We start from the raw sequence: 21,090 nt of genomic DNA, 5'->3' as shown, positions 1-21,090 counted from the left end.
GAGCGTCTCTTTGAGCACTGTAGTTGTTTTCCGTAAACCGATGATTGCAGCGCTTAATTTCCCGAATCGGTTTAAATAGAGGTTACTTCTAATCGTAACCTCACATTTTGAAGACGCAGTCTCTGTGTTGGTTATTGACGGCATCACGCGCTTTACTTTGACTTACAGAGATTACATCGGTTGAGGCGCTCTGTATTTCTACGCGTGAACGTTTGTCTGCCAGGCCTTCCTAGACCACCGGCTAGGTGAGTGATGGCATTCATTATTCGGGACCACACATTAAAATGGTCACACATCACAGTATTGATACGTACTTTACTTGCTCTTGCAGGTTGCCATCGTTTGTTTTAATGTCCTGATGAAGACCCTACATGACGATTCAAAGTCGCTTATATTGGGTTGAAACGTCGACGATAATTGTTAGGACCAGTCCAAGACCTGTTTTCAATATATGTTTTGATTTATCCGTGAAACAGTGTCATTGTGATTTTCCTCGATACTGGCCCTCCTCATGTATATTGTGTACATAAAAAGTTTTTTCTGCATTTGTTCACTGTATATACTATGCACAATTCGGTCACCTATGTCACCTTGTCACAAATTCACTGACTCACTCTACAGTTTACTACTTTGGTAACCTTGCATTACAAATGTCATTTGTGCTCTTTCATATAAATGATGCAATTTATATATAAAGAATGACATCGTATGCTTCAAATCAAGCCTGATCGTGATTTGTACTTTGAAATTGTGTGGTCAACTTGATTGATTCCCTTCTTTTCCTTGATTCATTTTTTCAACAAAGTAATTGTTTTACTCATACCCGACAGAACCACTGTTTTCCTATAAAAACCTCCTGGTTCTGGTCATCCTCGACGCCTCCTGGTACCCGTGGCTGCTGAGACAAGCTTCACCTCTTCACCTGCATCTTCACGACATCACCTGGCTCCTTCCTGGTTCCCTCCTGGTCCTGGGCTGGTGGCCTAGACTCTGTCCCTTCTTCTGGCAGGACTCCTTCTTCTTGATTCCATCCTCGGAATCCACCGGACACTCTTCACTGACTGCCTGTCAGCAACTTTTCTCCAGGCATCCATAGGAGTCAACGACAAAACCCGATGCAAGTTCACACCTATGCACCCGAAGCCCGTGGGCTAGGTAACTTGAGTACTCCGGTGCTCACAAGGGTATTGACTATCCTAGGGTCTAATTTCCAAGTCTCGAACTCCTAGCTACTTCAGAAGTGTCCTAAAACTCTTAATTTCTAACTATCACTATTTCACCTGAATCCCGTTGGCCTCCTACTTCCTAATTCCTGGAAGTGTAGTGTAGCCCCAGCGATTCCCTAGGCCTAGGCCTATCCTGTGTTCGTGACAGTGGTTCTTATAGCACTTACTTAGTATATGGTTTGCGTGGCCCCTAGGGCCTAACTGTATTACTTACCTGTGTGACTTATGTATGCTTGAATAAGATTGTGTTGTACTTACCTCGAATCTCATAAAGAGTGCTGAGGGTGTTTTGACTTAGAATAAATACATTCTATTTTTATATATCTGTTGTGGTGTCCTTTCATTTGATATTCAAGGGGTTACAAATGGTATAACAGCTGTCTTCACATGCCATACAGAGTTTAGCCTAAGACTGCTCTTGTCCATGCTACCACTAGGATAGCTGGTCTATAAGGTTGACTTTACAACCAATCACCATAAGGGTTGTTTGGACTGATACAAGGTGTACACTTGAATTAGTGACATCATATATCATGCCAACTTCTCACAGGACCCATCCCCAGGGGTATGGCCATAATTCTTTTTTTTTTAAATGTAGGGGGGCCACGTGGCCCCCCTCCTGTGGCCTCTATTAGCCCCAGGGACCCCATCCCCTGGTGCTGTGCCTCTTTTTTGTTTTTCTAATTAAGGAAGGGGGGCCTTTGGCCCCTCTCCTAGGCCATCCATGGGCCTGGGGACCTCATCCCCCGGGGCCTGGCCTTTCAGTTGGGAACCGTGGGTGACCCCAATTCCCCCACGGTCCCACCGGCTCCCTGACTCCTGCGGGAACCGGCATTGCTTTTCCACACGGGGAGCTGCTGACATGCATGTTTTCTTGTGACTTGGTTCAACTGAAACGCAGCTCTGTGGCGCTTACTGGAGGTACCTGGTGGGCTAGTTGGCCCCCAGGGACCCTCAGGATTCAAGGGGAATTAATCCCCCAAATTAAAACTCACCAGGGGGAGCGTTTGCACAGTGGTGAAGGGTGGGGCGGGGCCTGAAGTGACATGTGTGTACTTCTGCAATCACTCCGCCTAAACCCAAGCACTTATAAATTCACCATGTACTCTCCTTGCAGCACTCTAATCATCCAGTCACTACACATGCACTCATGCAATGACCCATGCACTAACTCATGCACTGCTACAATACCCTGAGCAGTACCCATGCAGTCCACCCATCGGCCTGTCACTACCCATGCACTACTGCAATCACCCAGCGAGCACTATGTACTTATCCAATCACTCCGCCAAAACCCAGGCACTTATAAATTCACCATGCACTGTCCTTGCAGTACTCTAATCATCCAATCAGTACCCATTTACTTATGCAATGACCCAGGCACTAACACATGCACTGCTACAATCCTCTGAGCACTACCCATGCAGTCCAGCCATCGCCCTGTCAGTACTCATGCACTCTTTCAACCACCTAGCCAGCACCATGTACTTATCCAATCACTCCACCATAACCCAAGCACTTATAAATTCACCATGCACTCTCTTTGCAGTACTCTAATCTTCCAGTCAGTACCCATGTACTCATGGAATGACCCAGGCACTAACACATGCACTGCTACAATCCCCTGTGCACTACCCATGCAGACCTCTAACCACCTACACAGTACTGATTTACTCCTCCAATTACCCAGGTTGTACCCAAGCACTCTAGAAATACCTCTGTCACTACCCATGCACTCCTCAAATCATCCATCCAGCATCATGTACCTATCAAATCACTCTGCCAAAACCCAAGCAGTTAAAATCACCATGCACTCTAATCATCCAGTCACTACCTATGTGACCCAGGCACTAACTCATGGCAAATACAGAGGAGGTTGTGCTAATTACATGGGTACCCCAATGCATAGTGTTCCCTAGTGTATGTGGTTTCACTGTATTCTAAGTGTCTTTTAGCATAGCACTGGCTCCGGTCCTGGTTAATCAGAGTCCGTTACCACCAGTACCCATCACTAAAAAGTTGGGGGTGCAAGAGGAGTTTCTGCTCCTCTGTTGGTTCTTTCTACACATCCCTTGCTTCTTCCTGCAGTTTTCTTTGTCTTTCTGGACTTCTGTTGCCTCTTTCTGAATTTGTCTTTCTTCTTTCTGCGCTTTTCGTCCTCTTTCTTCACATGTCCTAACTTTGTAAGCAAAGTTAGAAATTAGCATTTAAAAAACCATTGAAATCACTAACAAAAACATAGGTTTCAGGCACATTATAATTAGAAATTAGCCTTTAAAAAAACATTGAAATTCACTGCAAAAACCATAGGTTTCATTGACTTTATAGTTAGTTGGACATTTCACTCGTACAAAACCATAGAAATTCCCCCGTTATAGTTAGTTCAGCTTACTATAACTCACACCCCCGCAATGCACTGCTGATGATGTCACATATTACATCATTCATGACATGGTCAGTGACATCACTGCACTGCATTGCGGGGGCCCGAGTTATAGTTAGTGGAGCTAACCATAACAGGGGAATTTCTATTACTTCTCAGAGAACATACCCATAGGAAATGCAGATTGAAAACAGCTCCATGGTTCTCTCCTAAACTGAGGGAGCAAAATCAGTCATGTAGAAGACTGGAAAGAAGATGGAGATACAACTTCTCTGAGGCTAGTAAACTTGTCTACAGAGAGGAGTTACAAATCAGAAATCAAACGTGCTCAAACTGCATTCTTTACGGAGAAAATAGCTACGGCCGCTAATTCTCCCAAGGAGATTTTTCGGATAGCCAAATCACTTATCACCTTACCTCAGAAACCTCCTACTACTGATGGAGCACTTACCCGGTGCAATAAACTGGCAGTCTTTTTTATCAAAAAATTCAAAAGATTTATTTGTCCTTTCCAACTACACTGATAAGCCCTATGGCTACCAGAACGAGAGGTTCTCATTCTAACTCTCAATGCTCATTGGAGCGATTTCCCATCTTAGATGCAGAAACATTGGACTCTATCATTTCCCGGGTTACCTCAGGCTCCCCCTCTGATCCTGCCCCCCGCATTCTCTTGTTATAGTTATTAACTCTATTCGTCCAGTAATTCTCGATCTTGAACTCCTCCATCACCACCGGCATGGTACCTTCTATATGGAAATGTGCAATGGTTAGAGCCCTATTGAAGAAGCCTAACCTTGACCAATCCAACCTGGCCAACTATCGCCCTATCTCCCTTCTCCCTTGGTTGAGCAAGCTGATTGAGAAACACATCAACTCCATCCTGGTGGACTATTTGGAACCCGACCACCTGTTACACAAGTCCCAAACAGGCTTTCGTCCCCAACGTGCTTTATTAGCAGTAACAGAGGAGGCGAGAAGGTTACTGGACCAGGGAGGCACCGCGGCAATCATTCTTCTAGACCTTAGTGCCGCTTTTGATACTGCCAACCATAACATTCTGTCTCATCGTCTCAAAAACGTGGGAGTGACAGGCACGGCACTAACCTGGTTTCAGTCCTTCCTCAGTGATCGTTTCTTCCAAATCTTTGAAGGAGAAATAGCCTCCACCCGGCTACCTCTGAGCTGCGGGGTCCCACACGGCTCCGCCTTGAGCCCTACAATATTCAATATTTACCTGAGCCCCCTGGCGGAAATTGTACATCCGTTCGGCCTTAAAATCATCACCTATGCAGATGACACGCAGTTAGTAGTGTCACTAAACAACCGTGAAGGATCATCCTGCACTCTAGGTTCCTGTCTAGAGGCGGTAGCCGAATGGATGGAACTCTCCTGCCTTAAGCTCAACGGGGACAAAACCAAAATTATGTTCCTGGGCAACCCTCGCCCTTCCATCTACTCTCTCTTCACTTCTTCATGGCCAGTCTGTCTTGGATCAGCAAAGAAGGGGGGGCCAAATGGGCTTTTGAGAGAGAGAGGTCCAGCTAAGTATGCCCGAAGTATACAACATGAAAGTGACAGTATAGACCTTCCACATGCCACCATCTCAATTCCTTGAATGTTCAGGGGTCAAAACCGATTCAACAGACTCTCTGTAATTTAACAAATTGAATACAATGGCCGACCACGCATGGTTTTTCACATATGTTTACAATGTCAAGCCGCAAATATGGTAATAACAGCGTATATACCACTACCACATGAATTTATCTCTGGCACTCTTAATACTTCCCCATTATTGCGGCAACGTGAAATATTCCTGCGCTTCACATGTAGCAAACTACACCAGCGCTTCCTTCCCCCCCCACCTTTTTAGTGAAGCAAGCATTGTAAACACCCATTTGGAGATGGCATTAACAACATATGCGCACCCGCTATATGGTTCTATCGCTAGCATATCGCTTCTCAATCCTCTCCCAATATGGTGGCTACATTGAACCAAACTTGTACTTCACACAATCAAGTAACACCAGCGCATCCACTTCCGCCCATGTGGTGACGTGATTCCCCTTTTTATACCAACGCGAGACTTCCTAGCCCCACCTCCCAGTCCTGGTAGTGCGGGGTAGGTCTACGGGCGACACGGACTCGGCGTGTCTGTAAGTATGACTATATGGTCGTAATTCTTCTTTTCTTAAACGATAGCGTTTTTAGCACCGCCACGCTTAACCTTTTGGATGGTTTTTCACATCTACATACCATGACCATTGGCTGGGGTTAAGCCTATATCTACACATAGGAATCACTCACGTAGCAGGGTTGCAAATCAAAGCCTTTACTCCCCATAGATCAACGTGATCACACAGATCACATTAGGACAGAGCTTGAGTCCCCGTCCGCATGAAAGCAACGAGGGAACCACCAGAACGCGGAGATTCGATGCTTATTTCCTCCGCTAGTCCCTTTCTCACTTTCACTTTTATGAACACATCCCCTTTTACGACTGACTGTTACAAAAAGGGTATTCTGAGCTTTCTTTGACTAACCCCACATCCAACAGTGAACCTCTTTAGAGCTCTAATAAACGCAACAATATTAATTGTGAATATTCAACGCAAGAGAAGGGGTGTTAATGACCCCGGAGTACTGTGTTTATTCATCAAACCTGTTTTCCAATGAGCTCCTCCCATATGCTGTTACAGAACGCAAGGAACTCCTTGCGTAGCCTACCAGGGACTGCAGTGTCTTATCCTATGGAGTATATAGGGTAAGTCCACTAATTGCTGTTTTTAACACTCTTGGAGTGATCACTTCACGTGGCTTTTGTGTGGTTTTAATATATATTTTTTCCTCCCTAAACACAGTATGTGCACCATCACCCTAAATGCACGTACTATCCGCACCATGTAAGGTAACTAAGATTGTAATTAAGCGTTCTATAATGATTTTGGTCTCCCTTATTCCATACAGGTAGACCGAGCCGCAGGTAAAATACCAGCTGTATATGAGAATGCTTTTTGTTAATCATACAACTCAGTCTGTATATATATGTAGATAGATTCCTTTTTTAGGTCCTGAAGAATCGCATGACTACACCTCATTTGTAGCGAGAAACATGTTGACCATGATGAGGCAGTGTAGACAACCCAGAACATTGACCTGAGTTACTAACACTTTACCTCACAATTTTAATTAGGTGAGGAGGCATCATAATAAAACTGTTGAGATAGCACTCCCTCCCCTATTTTAATAAACAACCATTGTCTATTCATCTACATTATCAAAGAGCCCCATACTCCCACTTCAACTATCGGCTATCTTGGATATAAAGATCTCCACAAGAGTGCTCTCTAAACAAGAGCCCGTCGGGTATTGCACCAGCCGGCTCGACGTAGGAGCAGCCCGATGATGTTACATTACATCCTGAAGGGTACGTGATTCACGATATCCTGATGGCTGTGTGAGGGTTCCAATATCCAAAAGAATAAATCCCCTTTACATGGTACGCCGTCCTCCCCCTCCCCCCCCCTACCTTTAGGAACAGCTTTGTCACTTTCATGTTGTATACTTCAGTCTGTCTTGGCACAGCCCCGGTTCCTAAGGCCCAGATCAAGAGTCTTGGCATGTGGCTTGATGGTTCTCTCGACTTCAATCACCATGCCTCTAAGCTATCAGCCACCTGTTATGGCTTGTTGAGAATGCTACGAAAAATCATCCCTCTTCTGTCCTTTCAGGCAAGAAGGATAATGGTACAGGCCCTTATACTCTCTCGCCTTGACTACGGGAATGCTCTATACCTGGGAGCCCCCAAATTCACTATTCATAAATTACAAACAGCTCAGAACTGTGCTGCCTGTCTTCTCCTTCAAGTACCCCGTTGGCAATCTGCCAAGCCAGCCCTTAGGAACCTACACTGGCTCCCAATCTCAGCCAGGATACAGTTCAAAGCTATGTGCCTGGCCCATAGAGCCTTTTGGAAAAATGGCCCTAGCATCACCAATTCCTTTATCACCCCCTATCAACCCGCTAGGAATCTTCGGTCCATCTCTTCTTTTTTGGCCACTCCAAAGCTAATACGAAGATCAAGATGGGGTGGATGCTCCTTCTCATTCAATGTCCCTAAACTCTGGAATGTGCTTCCCGATACTCTGCGGATGGAAAAAAATCTGTTAGCCTTCCGTAAACTCCTAAAAACCCACCTTTTTAAGACATCGCTCTAATCGACCTGCTGACCTGCTTCATCTGTCCAACAGCACTGGGAGGCCTCAGGGTAGCCATGCGCTATATAAATTTAACTTCATTCATTCATTCATTCCAGTGAGTCTGTGTTTCTGTAAAGTTTACATATGTTTAATATATATAGGGAAAGGCCTATGGAAGAATGAGTGGGTGTATAAGTGTGTGAATGGATAATTTAGTAGGTGCGTGACTGACTCTATAAGTGAGTCATTAAACGTATCTTACTGCAGATGTGTGACTAAACTGTGTGAATGTCTGTATCTGTCTGTCTGTTGGTGTATAAGTGGCTGCATGGTTTTGTGAATAGCTATATGAGTGTCTATATGGGTTATTGATTGGTTGTCTGAGTATCTGTATGGGTGCCTGGGTGTTTGTGTGGGTGGGGTGTGTGTGACTCTGTGCATAGATGTGCGAGTGGGTGATTCTATGGGTGCATGGTTTTAAGAGTGCATCTGTGATGGACTGTATGGTTGGGTGAGTGTATGTATGGGTGTGTTAGTGATTGAATGTATATCTCAGTGGTACATGTGTGAGTAACTACATATGTGTAAGGCAGTATATATGTGTGTAAGAGTATATAACTGCTATATGTGAGAGTGTGTGATTGTGAGTGGCTGTATGGATGAGTGTGTGCTTGTATCAGTAATTGTATAAGAGCGTAAGAATGTGGTAGTATTTTTATGAGTAAGTGAACTTGTGTGAGTATAACTGGATAGATGAGTAAATGGAAGTGTGAATAATTATTTGCATGAATGACTAAGTGTGTGAGTACCTCTATGGATGATTGGTGGTGTGTCAGTGTCTATAGAGGTGTATATGATAGTCCTGTACTGAGTGACTGTAAGTATGAGTGACTGTACAGGTGAGTGAGTGGATGTGTGTGTAGACCTAAGAGTCAATGAGTGGGTATGTAGTTATTGGTATTGGAGTGTCTATGGTTTTGAGAATGTACGTCTGAAATTTTCATTGGGTATATCAAAGGGTGTGAGAAGATGCACTAATTTATCACATGGATGACGTCATCAGTGATGTCATCAGTGATGTCATTTGATATGTCATCAGTGATGTCATCAGTGATGTCATTTGAGATGTCATCAGTGATGTCATCAGTGATGTCACTGACCATGTCATGAGTGATGTACTATGTGACGTCATCAGCAGTGCATTGCGGGGGCGCGAGTTATAGTTAGCTGTACTAACTATAACGGGGTAATTTCTAGGGTTTTGTACGAGGGAAATGTCCAGCTAACTATAACGCCCCTGAAACCTATGGTTTTTTCAGGTAATTTCAGTTTTTTAAATGCCAATTCCTAACTATAACGCCCCTGAAACCTATGTTTTTTTCAGTGAATTTCAAAGGATTTTTTAAATGCCAATTCCTAACTATAACGTGCTTGAAACCTATGGTTTTTTTTAGTGAATTTTAAAGGTTTTTTAAATGCTAATTCCTATCTATAACTTATCTCTAAAGATATCATGTTTAATGATTTTCTATATTTTTCAATTTCAGTGTGTCAATTTCATGAATTATCTTTTTTTTTTTTAAATTCTCACCATTTTTTTCACTCATTTTTTCAATTAATTCTTTTAAAAATTAAAAAATAATATTTGTTTTTATTGGGTTTTTAAAAAATATTTTTTATATTTTCAAAAATATTTTTTAAACTATATTTTCAAAATGCTATTTTATATTTTTTTTTCTCCATTTTTTTGGGATCCGCGCACCCTATGCGCACCGTTCTCGATCCCTACGCAAAAGCATCTGCGCACGGTATGCGTTGGGTACGTGTTTGATGCGCGATTGCAATGCTACCGGTACGCGACTCCAAGCCTATACGCGACACGTACCGTGTACGTTACGCGACGCTTCCGCGCTTCCGCGATGCGTCATATGCATGTATGACGCGGTGGGTGCGCGGCTCCCGCGAAATATTTAACATTTAAAAAAACATATATATGTATTTCATGTGAACATTAATTGAAGACAAACTCTAAACTACTCTTAAAAGTAATATATTTTTACATCTAATCCTATATTCCTTTTAAATTCAATTTTGCGGATGCGCGCTGTGTGCGTGCTGCGTAAGCGCAGGGTGCGCGGATCCCATTGACCTGCAAAAAAAGAGATTAGATTGGTTCATTACAGTTCCTGTTCTAACTATTGAAAGACCCCACCCATTTCAATCATTCTTCTTTGACCTTCTTTGGAAGAGCATCTCTTTGCAGAGAAGAAGCTTTTTTGACTAAGATTTACTTAGCTCAAACTTTTTTCAGAACAAATAATGGCTTCAGGGCAGCAGGCATCTCCTGCATCTCCTCATACATCTGAGGATGATTTTTTGGAAGAGCCACCACGCCAACCATGTTTTTCATCTGTGGTGTGGAAATGTTTTACCTATCCTGAGGGGCAAACGAAGACCAATGCCACCTTGGTGACGTGCAAGACCTGCCAGAGAGTGCTGTCTCGAGGGGATCCTAACAAAAAATACTCATGCGGAAAAGCTAGCATGATGAAACACCTAAGGACCCTTCATCAGGTAAATCTTGCTCGGCAGGAATGCCGAAGGATGAGAGTCGCTCTTGCTCCTTCCAACTCATCGCAGCCGAGCACTTCAAGAGTGCATCCTTCAGCACAAAATTTGGACATCCGTCCACAATTTAAATTTTTGAAAGTGCTCTGCGTTAAATGCAATGCGAGTTTATGCTACGGGGAGCAGTCTATCAATCTGATCTGCCGTAGGCAAGAAAGTCACTATTGCTAGTTTTTTTGGGGGGGGGTTTTCCCCTGAAGTTCATTGTTTTGTTCCTCCTGTTATGTTTTTTCCTTTTTTTCCCAGAAAAACCAAAAAAAATTGAACATTGTTCAGAAAACTCCCCAAAAAAATATAAAAGAAGAAAGAAGCAGAAAAAAAAGTTCTTCTAAGAACTAACTTTCCTGGTTTAAAAAAAGAGCTATATTTCTTTGTTAGTGTGTGAAAGTTTAGATGAATGTATGTGTAGTACGTAATTGACTGAATGAATGCATTAGTAGCGTATTGAAGATATAAAAATGTGGAGAAATGAAACCAATTCTCTTTGTTGTGCTTTCCTACATCAATTTTAGAATGGTGCAGCATTCACACACATATCGAGATTTATGATTTCTGATAAATCTAGAGATGTGTCTTGTTCTATGAGTATTCAGTGCAATCATGCACAACAACACTTACAGAACACCCTTTCAACGCAAAGTGGTGTGTATGATGAGGTTGTATTTACATGGAGTAGAAAAAGTGCACAGAGTGCCTTTTCCTCTCTTTGTAAATATGAAAGAGTGTCTTGCGCAATAACTATGTTACAAAAAGTGACATATTTCTGTTTTTAAAATTGCTTGCGAATGATAGAAGGTAAGCACAGAGTTTTGTCTGCAAAGATGTTCAAGGAAGAATGATTGAAAAGATTGCGGTCCTTCAATAGGCACAATGGGAAATATTATGAACCCCTCAAATCTCTTTTTTTGCAGGTCACACGATATCTGATTACGGTCAGATTTCAAAACTACATAGGTATAAACAGAGTGTTTTTAAAAATGTGTTTAAACTTTATAGCTTCTTGTAGATCTCTCCAGTCTGCATATTGATACTTAGTAAAACTTACCTTCACAGTAATAGAAATAAAAAATGGTATACATTTTTTTCAGATTTTCTTTGCAATCTAAATTGATGTAAATTGCTTATTTTAAAATTAGGATCTGTGAAAGAAAAGAAAAAAATTGTTATCACAAGTAATAATACATTTTTTTACAACACAGCATAATTTCCACAAAGTAATTTGTTTGCCTTTTTTGCTGTTCTCAGAATATATTGAATTTCACTAGAAATGGTGATTTCAATCGTACTCATCACTTAACAGCGGGCAAAAAAAAACCAATCAGAAAGATTGTTAAAAAAACCAACAATCTATTCTCAGTAAAATACCAGAAAATACAAATCACACATATATGAAATGCTTACGGCTAACAATATTTTATAACTTTAACTTATAAAAACTGTAAATGTTGCTGCTATAGAATATTCCCCGAATCAATGACCACCAAAAAGTCCATAATTCAAATATATACCTTTCCTTGAGTGCAAATGGTATTTTTGCACTCCTTTTTTATGTAAATTGTCCAATGGTAGTCCTATTAAATTATAATCATAAATTCCTCAGAGAATGAATTATCTTCCTAAAACTTTGACTTTAAAAATATTAGGTAGGAATTTAGTAATTCCCTAGGCAAACATTGCTTGAAAACCAACTGGGAATCATTACAAAGTGTCCAGCCTTTGTTATATTTTAGATAGGCAGTGTAATGTCCAGATGTGGTGGAAGGACCATCATGGAAAATTATAGCAATTGCTACAAAAGTCCTTCCTGATATTGATAGTTGTGCTGCTACAAATTGCTTTATTAAAGTATCCAATTTTCTTCCGTCAGCTGAACAACATTGCATCATTAAAATTATGTATTTGCCATATTTTGTTAAAAATAATGTGGATAACATTTCTGATTTACATTGGCTACACTCCATGTTTTGATTTGCACCTTTAACTAATTTATTAAAATACACTGATTTACAGTCTGGTAATGTTAAATACAGAAATATCTCAGTGTCTACCTTGGTGCTACATGTATACATGCAATTTTCACAATAATGTTCCCATTTGTAAGAAAGGCCAAAAATATTTTCTATTTCTACACCTTCATTTTCAAAAATGGTAAGCATATACATTAAATATTCCTGAGCATCTTGTTGGATATTTTGTGAAAATTGTGTAGAACCAGAACACACATCCAAAAGATTACGAACATCTGAAACAGATTGTATTTTACTTGTATCTGCTGTCAACTTTTCATAAACAGAATGCAACAGAGAACAACATCTTTTTTGCCGATTCTGCACAATTTGTTCTTGCAAACCTTCAAGATAAAAAACAACATTGCATAGCAGTTGACACCTGAACTGTTTTCAAACTGATAACCAACAATCTCTTCAACAGTGTCTAATTTCTTTTTACTTGCAATCACAACATTATCTTGTTCTTTTCCCTTCTCGACACCTTCAGAACAGATATTCTCAAACCTTCTTTTTCGACCAACCACACGCTTTTCAAATACAGGATATTGACCTAAATTTGGAGCATACACCCTTCTTAACCTATTATACTCTTTTACACAGTTTGCATCTGCAGTAACCTTTGTCTCATCAAAATCAATCAAAAACAAACAAGATAATGTTCTGACTCGCGACAAAGCAACATATGCCATACCCTCTTTAAATACGGTAGATCCAATGTTCATCAAAGCACTGTCTACAGTACACTTAATCCTTGAGATTTATGAATAGTCACTGCATATGCCAGAGAAAATGGAAATTGTTTCGTACGGACATATAAATCTTTAACAAGCAAAAAACGAACTGAACAACGACCAATTTCTTTAACTTCATCAATCTGTTCAAATTTAATTTTGAAAAATTCAATTCCTTCTTCTTTCTGATAATTAACAGCAACCATCCATTACCCATTGCGCCATTAACTAAACCTTTCTCTACATCCAAATTACGCCTTAAAATTACCTGACAGTTTACACACGCATATAGTGTCTTTTCTAAACCAGCTGCTTTAGATATTTTTTTTCTAACCAATCCAGTTATTTTTTCAACATTTCCGTCAAAATAATAGTGATTCCTTCATGCTGTATGTTATTGATGGCTTCCATTTTTACAATTTCTTCATTTTCCAGTTTCAATAGTTCTTCGTTGAATATGGTACACTCGCGGAGTGTTGGCATTAAGCAAATCACTGATTTATTTTGAGCAATTTTCATGTACACTTTTGCAGGAATTGCATTTTCATTTGGAAACACATTGCAAAGTAATCGACTCTCCAAAGCTTGTTTGCCTTGTTTTGAAAGTATTCCAATTCTTATATCTTGAAGAATACTTCCATATTCAGCATCATTTGCCTGCCGCATATTTGTTGTCAGTTCTTTGTATTCAAAATTACTCCAAATGTTCACAGTACCAACACTGCCAAGAGACTTTCTGGTATCTTCATGGGCAAGTGTTTTAAATACCGGTTGTCCTTTTACCGGAGTCAGTTGCAGTAGATCTCCAAAAACTATGACGTGTTTTCCTCCAAATAACACATCATACTCTGTTTAAGAATTTGCTGCATTCTTAAATGCACAAAGGCAAGCATCAAGTTTGAAACCATGCTCACCTCATCAATAATGAGAAGTTTCATTTTCTTCAGGACTCTTGAAACTTCACAACAAGCTTCTCCAGATAGCTTGTGGTATTCCAATTTGTTCTCATGCTCTACTGGCAGCATTAGTAAACGATGTAAAGTAATTCCTTTAATGTTATGTGCTGCCAACCCAGTTGGAGCAGTGACAACACAAGACAAATGCAACTCAGTTGTTTTCCGCAGATAACTTGTAATTACTGTAATTAAGAAACTTTTTCCTGTTCCAGCTTGACCACTCACATACATTCGGTAAGGTTGAAATGATGTACATGAGCACCCTCTCTTTTCATGAAGTAATCCATGGTCAATCTGCTCTTTCACTTGCTGATATATTTGTTTCTGTTCAACATTTAGTTGTTCTTCCAAGTTTCCTAACTGTATTACATCTTCTTGAGCTTGATACATTGCTGTTTCCACCTCATTCATTGTAATTGCTGCTTCATTTTCAACAATTGGTTGTCCTAGTGGATCTTGACTCAGTGCAGCAGAACTTTGACTATCTTGAGAACTGTCTCTAGCAATCTTAGCTGCAATTGTAGCTTCTTGATCAATTTCATCATTCAACATTTTCACATAATTTGCAAAAGCACTGCATTGTATGCTATCATTAGAAGCATTAAATGAATCTTCATAGCTGTGAAAATCTCCAAGTAATTCCAGTTCTGAACGCCATGGTTTGAACATTTGCAAAAGGGCTAAATAGTAAAATTCCCTTTTGTCAGCAGTGTCGCAACTCAGTTTCCGGTGATTAATTAAATTTCCTTTCCTTTGTTTCACCAGACATCCTTCGGAACCAATCACTGCATATTTTCCATCGTTGATGTTCTCTGTAGTATTCCATTTAAAAGTGTAGTTTTACAGCACTTCATAGAGACACATGTTCTCAAGATGATGACTTCTATTTGGGTAGTATGTGTCCAACATATTCGTTTTCAAAATATATGTACTTTCTGGTTCTTTTTCTGCGAAATATTCAATTTCTTGAACAGATTTCAGTACCCGATTTCGCCTTCCTGCAAGACCTAGACTCACCCAAATGATTCTTCTACTTTTGGAATATAGACTCGCAGACGATAACTGATCTGAACATTCATATGCTCCAATTTCACGATGTGATAACATCTTCAAACTGAAACTGTATAATTTATTACTTCGAGTCTTCTCGTGAGAAATCTCTTCCCACATTTCTTTCAATTCAGTCTTTTCTGATTTAGTAATGTAGGACGTTACATATCGAGCAACAGCAATGGAATTGTCCGCAACATACTGAATATACATGTTAGCCTTCCACATGGATAAAATAACTGGATTGTAGTCATTTATGTATTTCGACTCTTTGCTTCTTCTTAAGTTGTAGGTATTTTTCCGAGACTTTCTTGTGATGGTATGTCGCATAGCTGATATAAAACTTTTCCCCTCTTCCTTTGGATAGTACAGGACGTGGAAATACAAAATGACATTTAGTATAGAACTTATCCTTTGACTTTCGTCGACAGTATTTTCCACACCTGTGGCTTTGGAATCGTAAGACTTGTTGTTTTAAGATTTTATCTTCTCTGCTATTGGGTACAGCCCATGTAGCATAATCTTCAATGAAAGACAATACAGTTTCATCTGAATCTGTTCCAAATTTGGGGGCGTCCTTGATCCATAACAACATATGTATATGAGGAGCACCTCTTGCTTGATACTCCTTTCTCCAAAAGAAATCCACAACTTTGTGGAAATGTGGATTTTCCTGGTCAGTTATGTCCCCTATCTTGGACCCCAACGGTTCCATGTGCATGTCACAAGTACATGTATGTTTCCTCCAGTTCCAGTTATGAAGACGCAAATACATGTGCGTCCACCGTCAACATGTCCTCTGTCAGATCCGCCATGAATAGGTCGGATATTCCATTCCTAAATATGAAAGGCCACCGGCTTTATATGGTTCACTTATGCCATTTTACAGTCCAGGCAAGTAGGCCCTGATCCTGTCATCAAAACTCCTTTTGCCTTCTGCCTCTGAAAGCTCCAGTCTGAGCCTGCATCTGTGACCATGAACTTTGTCTCATTCTCTGCGCGGCTCACGAAGCCTGACATCAGCCTATTCTCTGCCAAGAACTGTATTTCACCTTCGAATTATCTGCTTCCCCCTCAGCCGATGCATTCCTGCCTAGTAGTTTAAGTAAACATTCTTCCAGTTACCAAGCAAAAGGCCCGGCTTCTCTGTCCTCATGCAAGTAATTCATAGCCCTGTTACCATGGAATATTCCTACCCCCTCGCATTCAGTGTAGACACTTAGACGCTTGTACACGCACGCACAGTCAGTATAGAATAGATTCTGTCCGAGAGTCTTCCTTTTGTGGATAACATAGTTCTTTAAACATAGGATGTTAGATATGATTTGGGATTAGGTTGACTTGACCCCCCAGACTTTTTGTCTCCACATGTAGAGCTAAATGTCAAGTCCCCTTCACCCCCTAGTTACACGTCAAATTCACGTCATACTGCTGCGCGCGCATCTAGGCCAAGTATTATCTTATAGATCCACCTATATATGACATCATAACCAATTATGTTCCTTTTTACTCATTATTACACCCATTTTCGGTTACGCAGTTAAAACGTCAATTTCCTTATCAATTGTTACGCCTACTGTATTCGCTTCATTGTAATGTATGTACTATAAAAGTTACTTCTTGTCAATAAAGTATGTACTTCACTTCCTGAACCCCCGTGGTGATGGAACTTGGAGCATCCGATTATAATCGATCACTGGAATAAAGCCCATTCCGAACCTCTAATATCACGGATTCTGCCTCTCATTTTACTGAGCTATTTTATAATGTTTCCGTATCAAATTCAGTCCCGGTAAAGGAATTTTTATTTACCACATGATGGCGCCCGAACAGGGACACTTTCTCATCTCACGCGCCGGCGGTGAGTAGCAGGCCCGGTCTCCTGCCACAGCTGGACGGACAATAAACGCGTACCAGCAGGATTTCCTGTATCTCTTTCCGGTCAAGCGGGGGCGACTGAGACTGCGATCAACACCCAGACGAGGCGGTGAGAAGTGCGAAGTATCCCGACCAGAGCCTAGCTGAGAGAGCAAGATCCGAGGTATACAGAGACCCACCAGTTCGAAGTCAAGCCCAGTTTCCGACGAGTCGAGTCGAGTCCAGTCCGGTCCAAGTTCAAGTTACCGAGGCCTTCCGTTTCCGAAGCTACCCGGTGAGTACCATTACTGGGGAGGCATTTCTGACGTGCACATAGGTTGTGCTGGTCAAGACGGGTTTGGGTACACAAATCCGGTCTGCACTGTTTTAGCAGTGTATCTGTACTGTTTAGCAGTATATCAAGTATTCCGAAGTATCTAGTTGGTGTCAAGAATTAAGCGTGGTGATTAGTTATGCAGACGATCATCATTGTTGTTTCAGTTAAAGGTTTAATGTTTTAATGTTTAATGTGTTAAACGTCCTGCATATTGTGGTATGAATGGTTGTTCATTATTGTGCTTTTGTATCAAGTGTGTTCAAGATTAAGTATCAGATCAGATTGTCAATATGCCGCTCTTTTCGAAATTAAGACAGATCACTACTAGAAAAGGGGTACTCGAAGAAGCCGTCCCTATTCCTCCTAGGGATACTCCAGGGCACTTCATGTATCACAAACATGGCTTAGACGCTATATTATTTCTTGATTTATGGGTAGACTACACCAAGGGATTGCCAGAAAGTCAGAGGTGGCCCGCAGCGGGGACCTGGGATGCAGAGTGCATCATGAAAGTCGAGGAAGAGTTATGGAAAAGGAAAGTCAGACAGTCACAGAAAGACGCCGTTGAGTTATGGCGTAAAGAATCTCATAGACGTACGGAAAAAGCACGTAGACAGGAAGAGAAGAGTAAAGAAAGTTCAAATAAAGTTCGAGACAATCTATTAATTGAGGAAGGTATCCGAGTGAAATCAGAACAAGTAGATAGACAAAGAAATGCCCTCATGAATGGTATGTATCCCCTTCTAGCCGAAGGATTACCTAAGGCTACCCCAGAGATACCGAAAGACTTGCCACCCCCATTATTCCCAATTAAGGTACATCCTAAGGGGCATCCTAGAACCGCAGAAGATGTTTTTCTTTCCTCATATTTAGATGACGCAGCTCCCGAGTATGCTAATTCCGCCCCACATAGACCGCATACCAGGGAGGTCCAACGCCAAGATCCAGCACCCGTATCCCTACAGCAACAAATCGAGTCACAAGTTCCGGCAAGCACATCTGTTTCTGCATCCGTTCCTACAGCTACTTCTATAGCTGTGTCCACACCTATAGTTGCTGTGTCACGTTCGACGAATCCTTTCACACCCGACGCCCCAGATGGGGCCACGGGAGGTGCTACCAATATTTTTTCTACGCCACCTAGAATAAATAAACTTATTTTTCAAGAGTCAGCGCATTCACGTACACCCAAATTCGTAAGTGATCGTACGCTTAAGGAACTTCTTATAGATTGTAGATATGACCCGGTGCTCGGTAAAGAGGACGAAATGATCCTGGCATCATTACGTATCAGACGAGCCGCAGGGTATTTAGCGAAGCTACCAGGAATGACTGCGCATCTAGATAAAATATATCATTTTGTCCAAACAGGGCGAGATCCAGAATGTATTAACAGAGCTATGGAATACCAGAAAGTAGAGATACAGGGGGAACTGTTACGTTTCCTCATAAACTGTGTGATCAGAAATCAAGACCGACCGGGGGTAGACCCGGATGCAATGCAAATTCTTACAAGATGGAGCCAGAATATATCAGAAGGGAGACACGATAAGCAAAATTGTATAATAGCCATGTGCCGAAAGATCCGTAAAGAAATAGAACGCCTACACGAAGAGAGATTAGAGGTAGACGAGTTCGAACAAAGCGAGGAAGAAGGGTCAGGACTGCCCGCAGGACAGTCGGACACCATAGCCTATGTAGGTAGAGGAAGATCTTGTAATAGGAATCAGACTAGATGTCATACTGACTCAATACGTCCGATATGTCCAGATAATGACAGGAATTTCCAAATACCTATAATTAATATAAGGTCTAACGAGCATTCGTTCCAAACCGCCGACAAACTACTCCGAGAACGAAGGGGTTATCATTTTCTCGATTCTATGGATGAACAAGATTTAGCAAGGGCAGCTGTCCATTGGGTGGACAGTCCCGGAAAATATAGTGATGATACAGTAGTACGCACATTTTTGAATCTCACCCCAGATGAACAGAGGTTAGCTGGGATTTATATGATTCAACAACTCATTATACTATATCGGAGTCAGCATTCGGACCCTGGTCCCTTACCTGACATATTGACTGAATTGCTTATGAATAAATGGAGAGGTCCAGGTACTAAATTAATTAAAGAAATTCTAGTATCAAGAAAGCAGTATATTCTTTTTGTATGCTCAGAGCATGTCTCATTGCCCGGCAAGGAAAGAACCACGTATCACATGGATAGACAGAATCCCTTACGAGAAGTGCACCCAATAAAAGGCGAGGACAATGAGTTTAGGCGCGTATTTGTATATACACCCATATCAAAAATAGAATTGTTGCAAATGAAGAAAGTGGTACCCAGTCATGACAAAGATCCAGCGGGTTTTCACCGAGAAATTAAAGACATGTTACTCATGGGAGAGTATACCTACCCCGACATTATGACAATATTAAAGGTGTTGATGCCTGCTGGCATTTATGAGAAACTCAAGGAAAAAGAGTGGGAGGTAGGAGACCAAAAGATAGAATGGTCAGCATTAGAAGCAGAAGAAAAGGCCCGAGGTCCAGGTTCGGGGCTTGGGGACAAAACTAAAGCACTACCAGGTTTACTAGTACAGGTACTGCCACGTTTATTAACTACGAAAAAGGAAGATTGGGGTACAATTTCAGCCTGTAAACAGAAGCAAGATGAAGACACTAGTGATTACTATGCCCGATTCGAGAAATGTTTTGGTATAAATAGTGGCATAAAAGCAAGTAGCGAATCATACCCGCATCTGTTTGTAACAAAATTAGTTGAAAATGCCCTGCCCCCAGTAAAGAATAGAGTATTAAAATTCGAGAGTACCTGGCAAGGTAACACTCCATCACAAATGTTACAAATGTTACAGTACCATCACAATAGAATTAGAGAGGAACAAGAACATGAACACAGACGTATGAAAGACACGAAAATGAAAATGCTAGTTTCCCAGACAGTTCCAGCTGAAGGACATAAAAAGGGTATGACACATTCCGATTCAGCAGGGCCTGTAAAAGGGACATGCAATTATTGTAAAAAGCCAGGTCATTACGTACACGATTGTCCAGTTTTAAAACATAATATCGCCATAGGTAAAACACAAGAAAGATCACGGCCACTAAGGCAAGATCAGAATGAACAAGGAGCTATGCAGCATGCCCAGGCCATGCCAGCCGCACAACAGCCAATACAGTTTGTGCCAGCTGCACCACCGTTGCCTGCTGCTGCCACACAGACCACAACACGACAAATGTATCAGACTGCACAGTATGAATATCCTGAGTATCAACGTTACGCATGAACTAGCCTAGAGAGGGAAGTTGACTTACCCCTTATCGAGATTCCGGTAGATCAAGAAGGACCTTATGTACATAGTGAATTATTAGGTCAAGATAGAAAATTTTTACTCGATACAGGGGCAAGTCGAACAACTATAAAACGTAGTGAAGTTCCAGGGGCACCCCTCTCAGGCTCTCAGAATATTTCCCTTGGTTTTTCGGGAAAACCTATTGTTAATGAAGTATCACAGCCTCTTCCACTTACGATAGGACCTCTGACCCGAACTACAGATTTATTGCTTACTAAATCATGTCCAGAAAACTTGTTAGGAATAAAAACGTTGAAAGCCCTAGGAGCCATAATATGTTGTTCCCCGGAAGGAGTAAGGTTGTTTTTACGTGATTTTAAAGGTCACTATGTGTCTA

General features: G+C 41.2%; 1 protein-coding gene across 5 annotated transcripts in view; it reads left to right on the top strand.

Moving 5' to 3' along the window:
- LOC146816674 (adhesion G protein-coupled receptor F5-like) overlaps window positions 1-21,090 on the top strand; it is a 788,188-nt gene that overhangs the window by 527,768 nt on the left and 239,330 nt on the right. The window contains exon 12 of one of the 5 annotated variants that reach the window (XM_085609155.1): window positions 831-1,547. The exons of the other annotated variants lie outside the window; for them this stretch is intronic. Within the exon in view, the coding sequence (XP_085465281.1) occupies window positions 831-902 (72 nt within the window). The 3' untranslated portion in view covers window positions 903-1,547. Of the gene's footprint in view, window positions 1-830; window positions 1,548-21,090 lie in introns of those variants that run through there. 5 annotated transcript variants of the gene reach the window in all.

This window comes from Triturus cristatus, chromosome 6 (genome assembly GCF_964204655.1).
Source record: "Triturus cristatus chromosome 6, aTriCri1.1, whole genome shotgun sequence".
Classification (NCBI taxonomy): domain Eukaryota; kingdom Metazoa; phylum Chordata; class Amphibia; order Caudata; family Salamandridae; genus Triturus; species Triturus cristatus.
The sequence above is the reverse complement of the archived record's forward strand: the minus strand, read 5'-3'. Positions and strand labels throughout refer to the sequence as shown.